Source organism: Bombyx mori, chromosome 15 (assembly GCF_030269925.1).
Source record: "Bombyx mori chromosome 15, ASM3026992v2".
Taxonomy (NCBI): domain Eukaryota; kingdom Metazoa; phylum Arthropoda; class Insecta; order Lepidoptera; family Bombycidae; genus Bombyx; species Bombyx mori.
The window spans coordinates 9,327,116-9,342,987 of record NC_085121.1 but is presented as its reverse complement, the minus strand read 5'-3'; the positions used below and the strand labels follow the sequence as shown (position 1 = coordinate 9,342,987).

General features: G+C 35.2%; 3 protein-coding genes and 1 long non-coding RNA gene across 8 annotated transcripts in view; 3 read left to right on the top strand and 1 right to left on the bottom strand.

Moving 5' to 3' along the window:
• The window catches only part of LOC101743270 (pseudouridine-5'-phosphate glycosidase), a 134,661-nt gene extending 131,932 nt beyond the window's left edge, over window positions 1-2,729 (top strand). The window contains exon 11 of one of the 2 annotated variants that reach the window (XM_012692360.4): window positions 1-2,729. In XM_012692360.4, the coding sequence (XP_012547814.1) occupies window positions 1-5 (5 nt within the window). In that variant the 3' untranslated portion in view covers window positions 6-2,729. The other variant, XM_062672579.1, reaches the window with a different exon arrangement.
• On the top strand, window positions 940-2,729 carry LOC101744231 (transcription termination factor 5, mitochondrial). The gene has a single exon (XM_004928427.4). It carries the CDS (start codon window positions 940-942, stop codon window positions 2,500-2,502), a length of 1,563 nt encoding a protein of 520 aa, XP_004928484.2. The 3' UTR covers window positions 2,503-2,729.
• Window positions 2,730-5,292: 2,563 nt separating this feature from the next.
• Window positions 5,293-6,131, bottom strand: LOC134200204 (uncharacterized). Its single transcript, XR_009975016.1, has 2 exons — window positions 5,903-6,131; window positions 5,293-5,676 (listed from the first exon to the last, which is right to left on the bottom strand). It is a non-coding gene; the product is annotated as an uncharacterized LOC134200204 (long non-coding RNA).
• LOC101744373 (succinate--CoA ligase [ADP-forming] subunit beta, mitochondrial) overlaps window positions 5,613-15,872 on the top strand; it is a 10,544-nt gene continuing 284 nt past the window's right edge. Inside the window, exons 1-10 of one of the 4 annotated variants that reach the window (XM_004928428.5) lie at window positions 5,613-5,884; window positions 6,704-6,901; window positions 6,981-7,051; window positions 7,122-7,284; window positions 8,024-8,164; window positions 8,290-8,416; window positions 9,324-9,467; window positions 10,364-10,491; window positions 10,567-10,719; window positions 11,496-12,533. In XM_004928428.5, coding sequence (XP_004928485.2) covers window positions 5,819-5,884; window positions 6,704-6,901; window positions 6,981-7,051; window positions 7,122-7,284; window positions 8,024-8,164; window positions 8,290-8,416; window positions 9,324-9,467; window positions 10,364-10,491; window positions 10,567-10,719; window positions 11,496-11,675 — 1,371 coding nt within the window. In that variant the 5' untranslated portion in view covers window positions 5,613-5,818 and the 3' untranslated portion in view covers window positions 11,676-12,533. Of the gene's footprint in view, window positions 5,885-6,169; window positions 6,416-6,703; window positions 6,902-6,980; window positions 7,052-7,121; window positions 7,285-8,023; window positions 8,165-8,289; window positions 8,417-9,323; window positions 9,468-10,363; window positions 10,492-10,566; window positions 10,720-11,495; window positions 12,534-15,872 lie in introns of those variants that run through there. The other 3 variants (XM_038015780.2, XM_062672581.1, XM_038015781.2) reach the window with 3 other exon arrangements.

The following is a 15,872-nucleotide window of genomic DNA, read 5'->3' as shown; positions in this document are numbered from 1 at the left end:
AATAATGGAAACTATAAAAGATTACTACGACCTACATGGCCATTTTTATACATGGAGGATAGAACTAAGGAATACAATCATGTATAGAGGACAAGTTGACAAAGTGTTCACCTGTAAACAGCAATTTATTGTTCGAAGACTCCCTGAAACGGCGCTAGTGTAGGAAGTGGAAATAGTACGACTGTAGCAGTTTTAAACAGTTTAGTGTGCTGGATTCTAGTGAAAGCTATGTTCCGACAAACTCTGCAAGTATTTTTCATTGCTCTTGCTTGCAGTGCTGGGGAGAGATTCGTTTAGTTAAGTATACAGTCGTAGTATTCTAGGGAAATATATTATTATAACGTCATAAATCATTGCCATTTTTTTGGTATTTTCGAAGTAAGGCTCTCTCAGGGCATAACGGTGATTTATTATCTGTTTAGTATCTGTGAAAGTGTACAAATGTGGAGGTAACTTTTCGGGATCCTCCAAAAAGTCCACTGAAAAAGTCTCAGTACAAGACCACTTTTTACTTGAGATTATATTTTATCCCATATCATCTCATCTAATTTTATTTGATTTCATTTCATGCCATGTTTCATATTAATGCATTTAATTTCATTTCAGTCAATATTATGATTTTTCAAATTAAAAATTATAAAAGACTAGGCAGTAAGTATAGTGTGATATCTTTGCCTTTCCAGTTAGAAAAATAAAACTACTCTTTAACCAATGTCTATGCCTTAAGGGTGTATGGGTTTAGACCCTTTGCCTTTCCAAATAATGAAAAATTGTACCAAAAAAAATCTATGCTTTAGTCTTTACTGCCATAGATTATACACTTAATACATACGGTATATTAAGTGTATAATCTATGCTTATTACCTATTACTGCACTTTATCCAATGAATTTTAATTAGAGAATTTGAACTAAATAAATAAATACCAAAGACTGTCCGAATGAATTTACGAAATGTAAGACTCAAGAGCCTTCTCCGACGGAGATCAATTTACGCATCCAAACGGTACTCTTCTACAAACGTTGAAGAAACCAGTATGAAACATTTGTGTAAACATTTAAGTTTATCAGAAAGCAACGTACAATACATCTGTTTAAAATATCCTGTGTTACGGAATATAAATGAAGCCAAAGTACAAGATTTAGTGAATACTGTTCGAGAACTCGGATTTGATAAAAATGTACTTATTGAAGAGCCTTCACTGTTTAGTATTTTACCTCAAACATTACGCCTTAGATACCAAGTTCTAGACGAATGTGGAATACAAACAATTAATAAATCACACCTACTTTCATATTTAACTTTAGTCAAACATAAAACAGTATATGAATTAAAAAAATCAAATGACATCCCGTTTCATATTAATGTTGAGAATAGACTTGCTGGTTATATGACACAGTGGCCTACATCACTAACTACGTTAATTTTAGGAGATGTTAATAACTATAACCTGTATGATTTACGTCTTAAAATATTACAGAGGTATTTAGAGTTAGTTCTGGATTTGACAAACAATGAATTTGATAGAGGATTACAAACATACCCAACAATTCGACACAGACCATTGAAATTTATAAATAAAACTTTATCAATACTAAAATCAGAAATTATGATGCCAATTAAAAAAATTAAAAGCAACTTATATTTAATACATGTTGACCCTGAAAACCTGAAGGACATTATGTATAATCTACAATCCTTGGGAGGTTTAGATATAAAAGAGGTTATAAGAAGTCATCCGAAGTTGGCCACTAAGAGATGTTCTACAATGATGGAAATGAAAAAATTATTAAATGAATATGGAATTGATAACGAAGCACAAAGAAGATGCTTTGATATATATACATTAGCACCGAGTACTGTGAGAGAAAGGTTAGAGAATGCCAAAAGTATACCAGAATTTAACACCTTTCAGAATCACCCTAGATTTTTGAAAATGATTCATTACAATAAAACAGCTTTAAATAGACTTCGTAAATCATTTGAAAATAATAAGAAATGTCTAAGTCTGAACATTTTATCAGGAAGCTCCGCACATTATGAAGTTTTTGAGAAATCTCCAGGTGACCGTTTGGGTAAAGGTAAAGACCTTTTATTCTGTGTATCACAATCACTTGGTAAAAACTATGGAATGAATGAGATCCGTAGAATTTTAAAGAGACATCCATTTTGGATAAACGTTCCATTAGTACAAGTGCAATATGTCTGTGAAAAGTTATCAAAAGAATTTAGCCACGAGGATATTTATTTTAATTGCCCTATTATTCTGTATCCATGGGATAAAATAAGAGATGCATTAAAGTCTTTGAAAACGGCAGTGCATTCAAATTTGGACCATCTAGATTTTAATAGATTAGGAAATCGTCAAAAGTTAAGTCTTGTACTTTATGCTTTAGAGAAGAAACACTATTTTTCTGGAAATGGCGTATGGGCTGAAGACAAAACCAGGAACATAATTTGTCCATTAAATAAAGAAAATATAAAACAATCTGTCCCTATTTAGCAGAGCTGGCGTTAATGATTAATTAATTGGCAATGAGAAGACTTTTTTTTTTTTTCGGGTAGAGGGCCGAACCTCCTACGAGGTCCCCGCGCAAAAGGGGCGCGCGGGATATGTGAGACTCAACGATCTGCATGGTGTTGAATGAAATGAAAATTTATGTAAAAAAGAAATCAAAAATCATTACAATAAATTAAAATGAAAAAATCATTAAACAAGTACGGAACAAATGAGAGTTGTAATTTACTAAACTCTACCAGTTTACTTAATAAATAGTTGCTCAGCTTAATCATATCAAAATCTTTAAACTTTTAAATTTCAGAGCGCAATTACAAATCAGAGGAAACCCACCATGATTTAGTTTTCTCTAAGTGTTTCTTACTAAAACAAATATACAGTCTTGGTGATTCTGCATTTTTTACTGTTAAGTATCTAATTCATGTCGTAACAATAAGTTTTAATTTTTAATTGTATGGAGCAATTTTAATTTGAAGCTTGCATTTCTTTAATTGCATGAATTACATGAATTAAATTTGAAGTAGGATTGATTATGGTCGAATTTGATCATTGGATCTGCTAAGATTATATCGAGGGGTGAAACGCTTTTCAATTTGATATATAGGCGACATTTTTGCAACTTTACAGGAGAACCATTTGAAGTTTGAAATTGAAAAATTATCATAAAAACAATCTTGTTTACCTATTTCAATGGAGTAAACTTAATCGAATTTCCATTAAAAACAACGAACTGTTCATGCTGATACCAAATTAAAGGCATCTTTAGATACAAAGAAAAATGTCGCTTAAACCAAATAGCCTTTCACCCCTGATATGGTACTTTCCTAGCATGTAGGAAACCTACAATTATTTTGAGTTTGTTGCTGAAATGCTAGGTAGGGTAGGGTAATGTTCACAAAGCTAGCTACAACTAGAACCCCCTCCCCAAAATCTATATATTTGTATCTGGCTGGTTTTGGTATCATTAAAATATTAAATCTTATAGAAGATAATTCCAAATTCAAATTAGGAAAATGTGTGATTTTTATTTATTTTTCGTACTGTCAAGATGAATCTAATGAAGAAATTCGATACATTTTAAAATTTTACTACAAAAAAGGTAAATATTGCGGCAAAGCAAGCCGCGAAAAAAATTTGCGATGTTTATGGACCTAGTGCAGTGTCTGTGAGAGTAGCACAAAATTGGTTTAAGCGTTTTCAATCCGGAAGTTTTGATGTCAAAGATACACGTCGCTTTGGTCGCCATATTACGGATAAAATGGAAGCCATTTTTGAAAAAGTGGCGCAAGATCGGCATATCAGTAGTTAAGACGTAATTGAAGAATTGGGAATTGACTACAAAACAGTTTAGGCGCATTTGAAAAAAAGGATACACAAAAAAGCTCGATATTTGGATACCTCACGAGCTCACTGAAAGAAACCTAATGAACCGTGTACTCATTTGTGATTCTTTATTATGACGTAATGAGACCGAACCATTTTTGAAAAAGCTGATAACCGGTGATGAAAAGTGGATCACGTACGACAAGAACGTGCGAATAAGGCCGGTCAGACTTCACAGACTGGCGATACCTGGGTTAACTCGCAACAAGGTGATGCTGTGTGTGTGTGGTGAGATTGGAAGGGCATTATTCATTATGAGCTGTTACTACCAGGCAGGACCATCGATTCTGAACTCCACTGCGAACAACTGATGAGATTAAAGCAAGAAGTTGAGAGAAAGCGGCCGGAATTAATCAACAGAAGGGGTGTGGTTTTTCCTCGTGATAACGCTAGACCTCACACATCTTTAGCCACTCAGCAAAAATTAAGACAGCTTGGCTGGGAGGTGTTAATGCATTCACCATATAGTCCTGACCTTGCACCTTCAGATTTCCACCTGTTTCGGTCTCTTCAGAATTCTTTAGGCAGTGTCAGATTAACATCACGAGAGGACTGCCAAAACCAATTGCGGCGGTGTTTTGACAGTACGAAAAATAAATAAAAATCACACATTTTCCTAATTTGAATTTGAAAATAACTTCTTTAAAATTTAAACTTTGATACCAAAACCAGCCAGATACAAATAGTATAGCCAGAGATTTTATTACAAGTTCAAACACTATAATGCGAAAAGACTTTTCCTCAACCTATTATTATATTAAATAGGATGGGTGAGAGGATGCAGCCCTTCCGAACACCTTTTTCGAAACTAAACGGCTTGGATAATGTCTTCAATATATATCTTCTGGATAATTGTTACCTACCTGCCTAGCTAAGTTGATAAAAATTACGACACCGTTCTGTAAGTACCAGCACCGAAGAATGACCCAGCCCGTAATATAAATAATATAATTCTACAATTTTAATATACCTATTAATGAACACATTTTTTTACGGGACTTATGTGTGTCTGATCTTCCTGACATCAGAATCTGGGCGGGGTATAGGGGCTACCTCGGTCAACATTGCAACCAGGCGCGAATCACTCCAAGGAGAACACCTGGCTAACGGAGCCTTCTAGATAAAATGAAGATTTTGGAACGTCGGCCGTCTCGTTACAGCAGCCGGTCAGGTCGTCCAGACGGTGCCGCTGTAGTCCTGGGATATTCTATTGGGTTAGAACCAGCTTGTCGAGCGGGACGCGATTCTAATCGGTCGCTCAGTTCACAATGATGTTACTCCTCGGTGCAATAAGGTTCCGGTAACGCACCGGGTAGCATCGACTCCCCCAGGTCGACCCGTGACCTTCTCTGGAGGGCAATTAATGGCATTTTTTATGGTATGAAAAAATGGTTTATTTTTAATAAGTTCTTTAATACACAAATTGTTTTCGTTCTTTAATATGGACTGTGTACAATGTGAGTTGATTTTAAGATACGAAACATCATTAATCGATAAAACTTAATAATATTCTAACCGAAAATAAATACCTTAATTATTTCTGAAAATAGTTTACGGTGACAGGTAAGAGTTTGATTCCTGTATGGTTAAATCTTATTTTATAACGTACGACCATCGCGGGTCAATGGTGAAAAATTGTGATCGAAATGTGACCAGTGTAAATTTATAAAAAAATTGAATTGATTTAAAAATAACTATAACGACATTAAGTCAAACGAAAGTAGCGCCACCACGTGTCGATTTTCAACCTCTCTCTAAGCTGACAAGAATAGGGCACTGAAAATAAATTTTTGTCTATCAGTTCAATGTTCGAAACGAAATTCAGCCAGACCAGCATAGACTTGCAATATGCGTCCAGCCTTAAATTGATTCATTCTAACATCTAATAGTTTTATTAAAATTTTTACTCTGTGTCAAAATGGCGATTGTATTACCTCGTTCTCTTGGTTTTGCTGAAACAATATTATTTAGATATGGAAATAAGGTAAATAACCATCCGTACCCAAAATATCACTTCACTTAAATTACTGTTTTTTTAAGCTAACGGTTGTTAAGTCTTATATACGCATCTAAGATTTCAATAATTGTACTGTTTTACTCATTTATTTGATTAATTGAATTAAAACTTATGTTTAGCATATCCTGTCTAAGATAGCTACAATTTTGGTATCAGGTTGACCATTTTTTATTTCAAATTTATATTTAATATGTATTTTATTTATAAATTTGACCTTGGCGTTTCAGCTGTAATGTGACCTTACGTCACAGGTATTATGTCAATGCTCGTATGACCATGCTAACTAAATTGTAGACAAAGCTTTCCTATATATTATAGCCGTTTATATTTTGGATACATTTCCAGTCTCGATTTGTAGGTCGAAAATGATAACAAGTATGATAACATGTCTATATTAACAACATCTTAAAATAGTATCCTTCGTGCCGACAATACTAGGAAGTCACTTTGCCAGCTAATAACATATAATAATATAATGTCTGCATTGGGGTGTTTATGGTCAGTAGCTTACAATTTTTTTCACTTCATAAATATGTATTTTGTACTGTTTAAAATTGTTAGTTACCTACTTACTATTTACTTATCTTTCACGTTTTTTTCGGAGGAGAATTCGAATCCTTTTATTTAGACCGTGGAGAAGAATTTACTGCAATGACCAGTGATTACATCCTGCAAAACAATTTTACTACAAAGATATGGCATTGAAAATTGATACTTTCTACATGTTCCATTATACTTTTATGAATCCATATATTTTAGATAATTAAATAAGAACATTCTGTACAGATATTGACAGCATCTTCAGCCAACAAATTTCCAAGTAAACAACAAGTCCGCCACTTGAATGTACATGAATACATAAGTTATACTCTACTACGGGACCATGGAATTCCTGTACCCAAATTTAATGTGGCCAAAACCAAGGATGAGGCAATTAAGTTTGCCACAGAACTCAATACCAAAGACATCGTTCTAAAAGCACAGGTAAATTGTAGTACTAATTTGTGTAAATTTGCAAATTTAAGTTTGTAAAAGAAGGTTAAGTTTTTTTTTGATTACTCAGGTTCTTGCTGGTGGTCGAGGGAAAGGTACCTTTAAGAATGGACTTAAAGGTGGAGTTCGAATGGTCAACACGTAAGTAATCTTATATAGTATATGTATCCTTGAAATAAACTTATACTTAATGATTTTGGTTTATATACAGACCTGAAGTTGCTGGTGATATAGCAGGAAAGATGCTTAAACAACTCCTAGTAACAAAACAAACAGGGGCAGCAGGACGAATTTGCAACATGGTCATGGTCACAGAGAGGAAGTTCCCACGCAGGGAATACTACGTGGCAATTATGATGGAACGCAGTTTCAATGTATGTTTAAAAAATATTAAATAGTTTGTTTTCCCCAAAGTTACAAATTAGGAGTTGTACAGTAATCTTTATTTATGTGCTGAAGGTTGATCAACAGACTCGATGACTATTTTCTTAATACAGCAGTTGCGGCCACAGTATTTATCATATTCAAAAAGTATTTGCTTTTCAACATTCGTAGAATATAACTTTCCCAATCAGCTTATAAAATGTTACAATTTATTAAGATTTTGTTGGATGTTAGATTTCATCTCAACAGCCTGACACTAGAATCTGCATAAATGTAACTGTAATATTACTCATCTTCCTACTTCAATAACATGGGTACATATTTGTAATCAATTTACAGTGTGTTTTTATAAAATTATGAAATTAATTAAACATCAACAATCTGACAAGTTATGTAGTTCATTTAATGTCTACATAACCTGCCTATATAATTATTTTTACAAATTTCTATTTCATGTTTGTTGTACAGTTGTATTCATCATATTTGTTTGGTTGAATGTTTTGTTATGTTAATAAATCTTAAGTTGTTTATTATGAAATATTGTTGACTTTAGACCTTGACCTATTTCACTATAAGTATGGCATTACTTTGAAATAAACTCATATCTGAGTTATGCTCATTCTCTGTACATAATTTTTCCTCATAATTTCTTTAATCAAGTTTTTTTTTTGTGTAAAATAATTCAATAATATTTGAAAAAAAAAACAATGTTTTCCTTGAAATGTACAGGGTCCAGTCATCATTGCTTCATCTCAAGGTGGTGTCAACATTGAAGATGTTGCAGCTGAAAATCCTGATGCAATAACTTATGAACCTATTGATATTGTTTCGGGTATTACTGATGATCAAATTTGCCGTGTTATCGAAAAGGTAAATCTGTATTAAACACTAGAATCTTGAATTACAATTATTAACTGTATTATTTCTAATCTTAGTATTTGTTAAAAATCTAATTTATCACAATAAGTAAATGCAGTAAATATTCTTTTTTGCAGATCGGTCTACAAGAATTTGCAACTGAAGCTCATGGTATGATTAAAAAAATGTATGATTTGTTCCTTAAGAAGGATGCCTTATTGATTGAAGTAAATCCGTATGCCGAAGATGCCTTGACAGGACAATGTAAGTGCCTTATCTTCATATTTAGTATAAATAATAAAAAAAGACTGAATTTGCTGATTTTATCTAATGTTGATATGTTTATCAACAAGTGATTTATTTGTTTGTAACCAACCCATGATTAGCTAGATATAATGCATATCGACGCTTGAAAGGCAAACGTGACTAAGCGACAATAACTGCTTTGTACATAAATGATAGGCAATAACATAATCGAAGCGCAAAAAAATATATATTTCTAGGTCTATTAAAATAATTTTAATCCTACAGCTAGATTCATTAAAATAGATTTTTTTCAGGTATCTCAACTTTAAATTAGTCTACTGTAAAGTTCACGCTTTGTCGCTTAGTCACGTTTGCCTTTCAAGCGTCGATATGTAAAGAGATATATTATATTAAAATGAAAAAGTTTTATTAAGTCACTTTTACATGGCTAGCTTGTCCCGACAGACAGTCAACACTTTTAAAAGACCTTCTGCCTAACATTACCTGCAGTCCTATGTCAACGACCTTCTGCCTAACATTACCTGCAGTCATGATTGGCATGTTTAGCCTGCCAAAATCGACAATGTAGTGTAACTTATAGCCAAGATGACATCTAAGATGTTGAGTGATCTCAATAGATAAAAGTGGTAATTCATGTCTAAGCAAAGTATCCAGATCCACCCTCATTGCTTTTAGTTCTCTCAAGCACCAGTCACAGTCCTCGTCGAATTAGTCGATTACGACGAGGAGATCTTCTCACTGGTTCGCGATTCCGATTCAGTGGTAGATTCTGCATAGCACTGCTCTTGCTATGGCTAGTGTTAGCAAATTCTCTCAGGTTGAGCCTGTGAGCTCACTTACCCATTCGGTGTAGCTGGAATAGACCCCTTAAACATATTGTGATATTTATTTTTAAACTTTACAGTCTTCTGTTTGGATGCCAAGTTTAGATTTGACGATAATGCTGAATTCAGACAAAAAGAGCTATTTAGTTTGAGAGACACTACTCAAGAAGACCCCAAGGAAATTGAAGCAGCTAAATACAACTTAAATTACATTGCTCTCGATGGTACGTTCTAAATTAGGACGTATGTACGTACGTCTACTGGTATGTTTTACTGGTGGTAAGACCTCTTGTGAGTCCGCACGGGTTGGTACCACCGCCCCGCCTATTTCTGCCGTGAAGCAGTAATGCGTTTCGGTTTGAAGGGTGGGGCAGCTGTTGTAACTAGACTGAGACCTTAGAACTTATATCGCAAGGTGTGTGGCGCATTTACGTTGTAGATGTCTATGGGTTCCAGTAACCACTTAACACCAGGTGGGCTGTGAGCTCGTCCACACAACTAAGCAATAAAAAAAAGGTGTGTGTATATTCTTGATTTTTATTGCCTCTATATCTATTTTGTAGAAGCAGATATTCCCAATATTCAGATTGAACAATGCGGGTGTTAAAATTCCACTGGTATCTGTAAATTTCTCAAATGAAGCTAATTTTTTATATAAACAGACGAATGACTTCACGGCAAGGAAATAACATCATGTAATAAAAATCAAACTCGCAAGATTTATAATTTACGTGACCAGACTGCCTATTTCCGCCGCGAAACTATCGGGCGTTCCAGTATGAGGGTGGGTCGTTTTATATAAGCGAAACCTGACTTTATGTTCTGAAGTGGGAAGCGGTTATATCATATTGTGATATCTTTGGGCTGTAGTAAGTGTTTGCAAGGCCTTGAGTTTGATCACTAATCTGTCTAATAAAAAAAATGTTTTTAATGCTGGCAGATGTGCCTCTTCATTGTCACAAGATCATGGACACACAGCATGCCAAAGAATTTACCATGTGTCTATATAATATAATGCAGAAAAAATATACGGCCTGGTTTTCTTTTCGGGAATTTAAAAAAAAAGGTTAAATATCTACGAGGGGAACAATTATATTTACAAATGTTTGTTTTATGATAGGAAACATTGGGTGTATGGTTAACGGTGCTGGATTAGCTATGGCTACGATGGATATAATCAAACTCTACGGGGGTGACCCCGCTAACTTCTTGGATGTCGGTGGAGGCGCTACTGCCCAGGCTGTCTCTGTAAGTACTGATATTTTTTATTTATTTTTTAAAATGTATATATAAAATAATTAACAAATTCGTCACATTTATTAGGAGGCGTTCAAAATCATTCTCTCAGACCCGAAGGTGACAGCTATTTTGGTGAACATTTTTGGTGGTATTATGAGGTGCGACGTCATTGCAGAAGGTATCATTAATGCTGCCAAAAATCTGAATATACAGATCCCAGTGATTGTTCGCCTTCAAGTAAGTACTAATGTGATCATTTACATCTTTTTGTGTTATTAATATTTAACTTTAATATTTCACTGGTGGTAGGACCTCTTGGGAGTCCGCACGGGTAGGTACCACCATACCGTCTATTTCCGCCGTGAAGCAGTAATGCGTTTCGGTTCGAAGAGTGGGGTAGCCGTTGTATCTATACTGAGACCTTAGCATTCCCGATCCTGCGGAAAGAATGGAAAGCTGTCGACGTCGCCCAAAACACGTCATCTCGGATCCTCCCGATCCACTAACGGTGCTTCTAGGTACCTAAAGCACCGATCACTGTTCTCGTCGAACCCGTCGCTTGCGACGAAGGGCTCGACGAGTAAATTAACCCTCGGACACAGCCCACTGATTTTCTCGCCGGATCTTCTCAGTGGGTCGCGTTTCCGATCCGGTGGTAGATTCTGCGAAGCACGGCTCTTGATAGGGTTCGTGTTAGCAACGTCGTCAGGTTTGAGCCCCGTGAGCTCACCTACTAGTTAAGGTTACGCTGGAATAGCCTCTCAAGGCTACCAGCTTAGGTAGGAAAAAAAAAAGTAAAAAAAAGAAACCTTAAAACTTATATCTCAAGATGGTTGGCGCATTTACGTTGTAGATGTCTATGGGCTCCAGTAACTACTCAACATCAGGTGGGCTGTGAGCTCGTCCAACGATCTAAGCAATAAAAAATAAAAAGTTAATCACAAATAATAATAAGAAATTTAAAAAAATGTCCTACCTTGTGTATTGGTAATGTATCAGTTATTATATTCCAGGGAACGAAGGTTAACGAAGCTAGAAAGTTGGTAGCCGAGTCCGGGCTTCGCATCGTGCCTCGCGACGACCTGGACGAGGCCGCCAAACTCGCCGTGCAACTCTCAGAGATCGTTGCCCTAGCCAGAAAGGCTGGAGTTGAGGTTAAATTTGATATTCCAAGAGTTATGCTTGAAAAGTAAAAACAGTATTCTCATAACACATTCAATACATTCTGTCACATCTGTCAAGCTAGTTAAGTCAGCTGTCATATTTAAGTATTTTTGATTCGAATTTAATGTGTTGGGTAGAGTTTGCACATTTGACTAATTTTTACAACTTAGTTATTAAAAAGTAAAATATGTACAAAACTGTATTATATTTATGTGGTAAATTTAATTTACATGATACCTAATTACTTTGTGTAGATGACGTTGTTTATCAATTCTTTGAATTATGTGAAGAACTACTTGCAAAACATACTTTAAGTAATTATTCTGATTTTAGTACTAAAATATAGTTAAACAACTCCTCATAAAATGCCCATTGTATCGTTATTTATTCACATTTAGAATAAGTGCACACGTTATTAGTAGATATAAATAATAATAATAATAATAATTTATCGATGACATACTATGCGAGCTGCATTCCGTAAGTTTATCATACTTTATATAGCTTACTGTGAAGTAATGCAGCATATTGTACGCTTTCGTGTTACTTATTGTGTTGAGAACATAATTTTGAACCGTCGGATGTAATCTGTTGGTTGTTTAAACATTGTATTGTGAAGACATAAAATATTTTCGTATTTAATTTATGAGTCAATATACTTTGACTTTATCACTAAAACCAAATATGCATGGTATTTGTACACTGTGTTCTTTTTACCATGCGACGAATTTCCTATTAGTTTCTTAACCTCTCTTTATTTTTGTCGAAATGTAAAAGTACAATATTGTGAAATACTAATTTAACACAAGTATGTAATTAAATATCATTTATTTATGGCTTGTTATTAAAATGTAGTGTTATTGAAATTAAAAATGTTTTAGATCTGATTTGTTGTTTAAATATTAATGTGTAATTATTTCCTAGATTTTCGTAAAAGTAGTAATCATACATACAGTATAAAAGTAGACCACAAAGTAATTTGCCAAACTAGAGACCTCAACATACATAGCATAAAGTACTTCTCAACTTAAATAACATCACCTGAATTATTTACTAGTGGTATTTAATGTATTTTGTTAATGCTAAAGTGACAAAATAATTGAATACTACCGACTATCGACTTTTATAATACTGATATCCTCGATGTTTTATTTAACCTTATGTCGGTTACGGTTTGTAAGTTGTTTGTAAGTAAGCACCATGCAAAACTTATAGATTTCATTTATTTATTACATAGATGGGTGGGCGAGCTTACGGTCTACTTGATTTCAAGTGCCGGATCCCACACCACCACAGTGTGTTTCCAGAGATATATTTTGCCACGTACCATCCGACTTTGGAATGAGCTCTTCGCCATTTCGATAAAGCGGCACGACACGAGAACCCTCTTATCGTGGCCGCCGCGCCGGTAACTACATTCTCGATGTTGCGAATGGTAAACAGTCGACGTTGCCCAAAACACGTCATTTTGGATCCTCCCGATCCACTAACGGTGCTTTTAGGTACCGGTCATCGTTCTCGTCGAACCCGTCGCTTGCAACGAAGGGCCCTGTGAGTAACTCAGAGACAGCACACGTGAGTTTCTCGCCAGATCTTAGTGGGTCGCGTTTACGATCCGGTAGTAAATTCTGCGAAGCACGGCTCTTGTTAGGAGGGTTCGTGTTAGCAATAACGTCAGGTTTGAGCCCCGTGAGCTCACCTACTAGCCCGGTGACGCTGATATGGTCTCTCAAGACCATCAGCTTAGATAGAGAAAAAAATTAATGAGCTCCTCTCCACGGTGTTTCCCGAGCGCTATGACGTGTCCTTCTTCAAACGATGCTTGTGGAGAACATTAAAAGGTAGGTAGCGGCTTGGCACTGCTCCTGGCATTGCTGACGTCCATAAGCGACGGTAACCACTCACCATCAGGTGGTCCGTATGGTCGTCTGCATATACGGTAATAAAAAAACCATAATGCCGTTGCTCATTTTAAGACGAGAACGAGTCTCAATTATATTGTATAAAGGCTGTTTCAAAGGGGTATTTCGGATCGTTTGATACTAGAACATCGGGTGCCCTATTGTCTAGGAAACAACGACATAATTATATAAATCGATTTCGATAGACATTATTAAAAATTTAATGGAGGGAAGCCATGGGAACCCTTGTAGATCATGTTATCATTTTTCATTATATGAACCAAAAACAGTTCACGATTTAAATAGGAAATCACACGTGTAACCTTGTAGTACCGTTTATTTGACCTCCAATCTACTAATCAACAGCGATCGTTGGCCGAATAACGTACTTACGCAATAGTGTTTTAACTGGGCTGGGTCGTAGTCAAATTTTTATTAGTTTTTATTAGGGTCAAATATCCATGCTTGTGTTATTTAAATTTAAAGCATTTCAAATTCATTATTAACCATTGTATCCATGATATATTTTCACACATTAGACATGAAAATTCATATTGTTATAGTTGTACTGCGTGAAATGCTAAAATACATTCCATGAATGTTTAGTTAACGTTATCTTGTTGACAAAACAACGTGAAGTAATGAAATTACTCATTAAACAAGTGAATACGACGTTTCTCGAAGTGATAAGAAGTGACAGATCCGTAGCCATACATGTTGTTAGATAAAATGGGCGTTTAGATAATACTGGTGCCTCTACACATCATAAAGTAAACACTGCTACCCGATAGCTAAACTATTGAAAGGTATTGATAGGAACTCTTGTTTGCTTCAAGACATAACAAGACGATAGAAACGGTCCGTGGGGGCTTGCAACATGCTATATAACTAGTATTTAATTTAAGTACTAGATAGGCAAGTATGTGAAATTATTGCTACTAGATGAATGATAGGTAAGTAATGAGGGTAGGTGAAAAAGATAATAACTGGGAAAAAATCATCTCACGCACGTTCAAACGGCCCCAAATTAAGATTACCTGTGTTATGGGTACCAGAGATTGACATACTTACATACGTTTTAAATATACGCATCTATAGATAATAAACACCCAGACAAAGAGTAAACAAACCTGCTAATCACACGAATATTTGCCGGGTGTGTCAGTCATATCGCATTATTTATGATACCAACGCATCTGTTAATGCCACCTCGTCTTAATTAAAATAAGATTGGTCATTGTTGTCGGCAGTTCAAGATTGTGCTCGAAAGTGAAATGGTCGCAGCTTCCGGCTATTTTATTTGATGGCGTACCAATTCCTATCAGCGATACGGTGAAAAATTTAGGAATCTTAATTGATAAAAACCTTTCATGGAACGCTCAGATAAAAGAGGTTAGCCGGAAGGTGTTTGCAACAGCTGGATCTTTGAGACGGTTACGAAATTTTCTTCCAACTGCCACTAAAACTGCGCTTGCACAATCTCTCCTTCTTCCAATTCTTGACTACGCCGATGCCAGCTATACTGATTTAACTGAAACACAACTTGATAAACTTGAGCGGCTACAAAATTTCTGCATAAGATTCATATTTGGTTTACGGAAATATGATCATGTATCTGAATTTCGCACTAAACTCAAGTGGTTACCAATTCGCCTTCGCCGCAATACTCATGTCCTTTCATTACTATACTGTACTCTCTTTAATCCCCATGCCCCCATATATCTCAAAGAACGTTTCGAGTTCCTACGTGATACGCATAATTTTTCCCTGAGATCATCGGATAGCCTGAGACTGAAAATGCCGGCGCATTCATCATCATTCTTTGATCATTCATTCACCGTCCAGGCGGTTCGATTGTGGAATGCTCTGCCGGATGCAGTGAGAAGTGCTCAAACTTTAAACTGTTTTAAAAGAATGGTAAAGGAACACTACTTATCTTCTTAGTGCTGTTTGTTTGCATCATCATTTATTATTTCCATACTGTTGATGTATTATGTGTATGTAAGTATATTAGTATGTATTGTATGTAAGTATGTATATTGGTATATAATAATAAGTATATATTTCATATTATATGTAAACGGTATATATTTTGTTTATTGTATGTATATATTTTCTATAATGTATTATCTATAGTACACCGCAACATACCTGCCATATTTTTTTATATTTTCCAGAATTTCTATAAATTATACGGTTGTCTGGAAGAGATCGCTTTTAGCGATAAGACCGCCTATTGTACAAATTTATCTGTTTTTTGATTGTTTTTTTGAATGTAAATTGTGTTTTGGTGTGCAATAAAGTGTATTCTCTCTCTCTCTCTAA

What these genes read in the sequence shown, in the direction of transcription:
- LOC101744231 (XM_004928427.4), top strand. Translation starts at nt 940, where the DNA reads ATGAATTTACGAAATGTAAGACTCAAGAGCCTTCTCCGACGGAGATCA.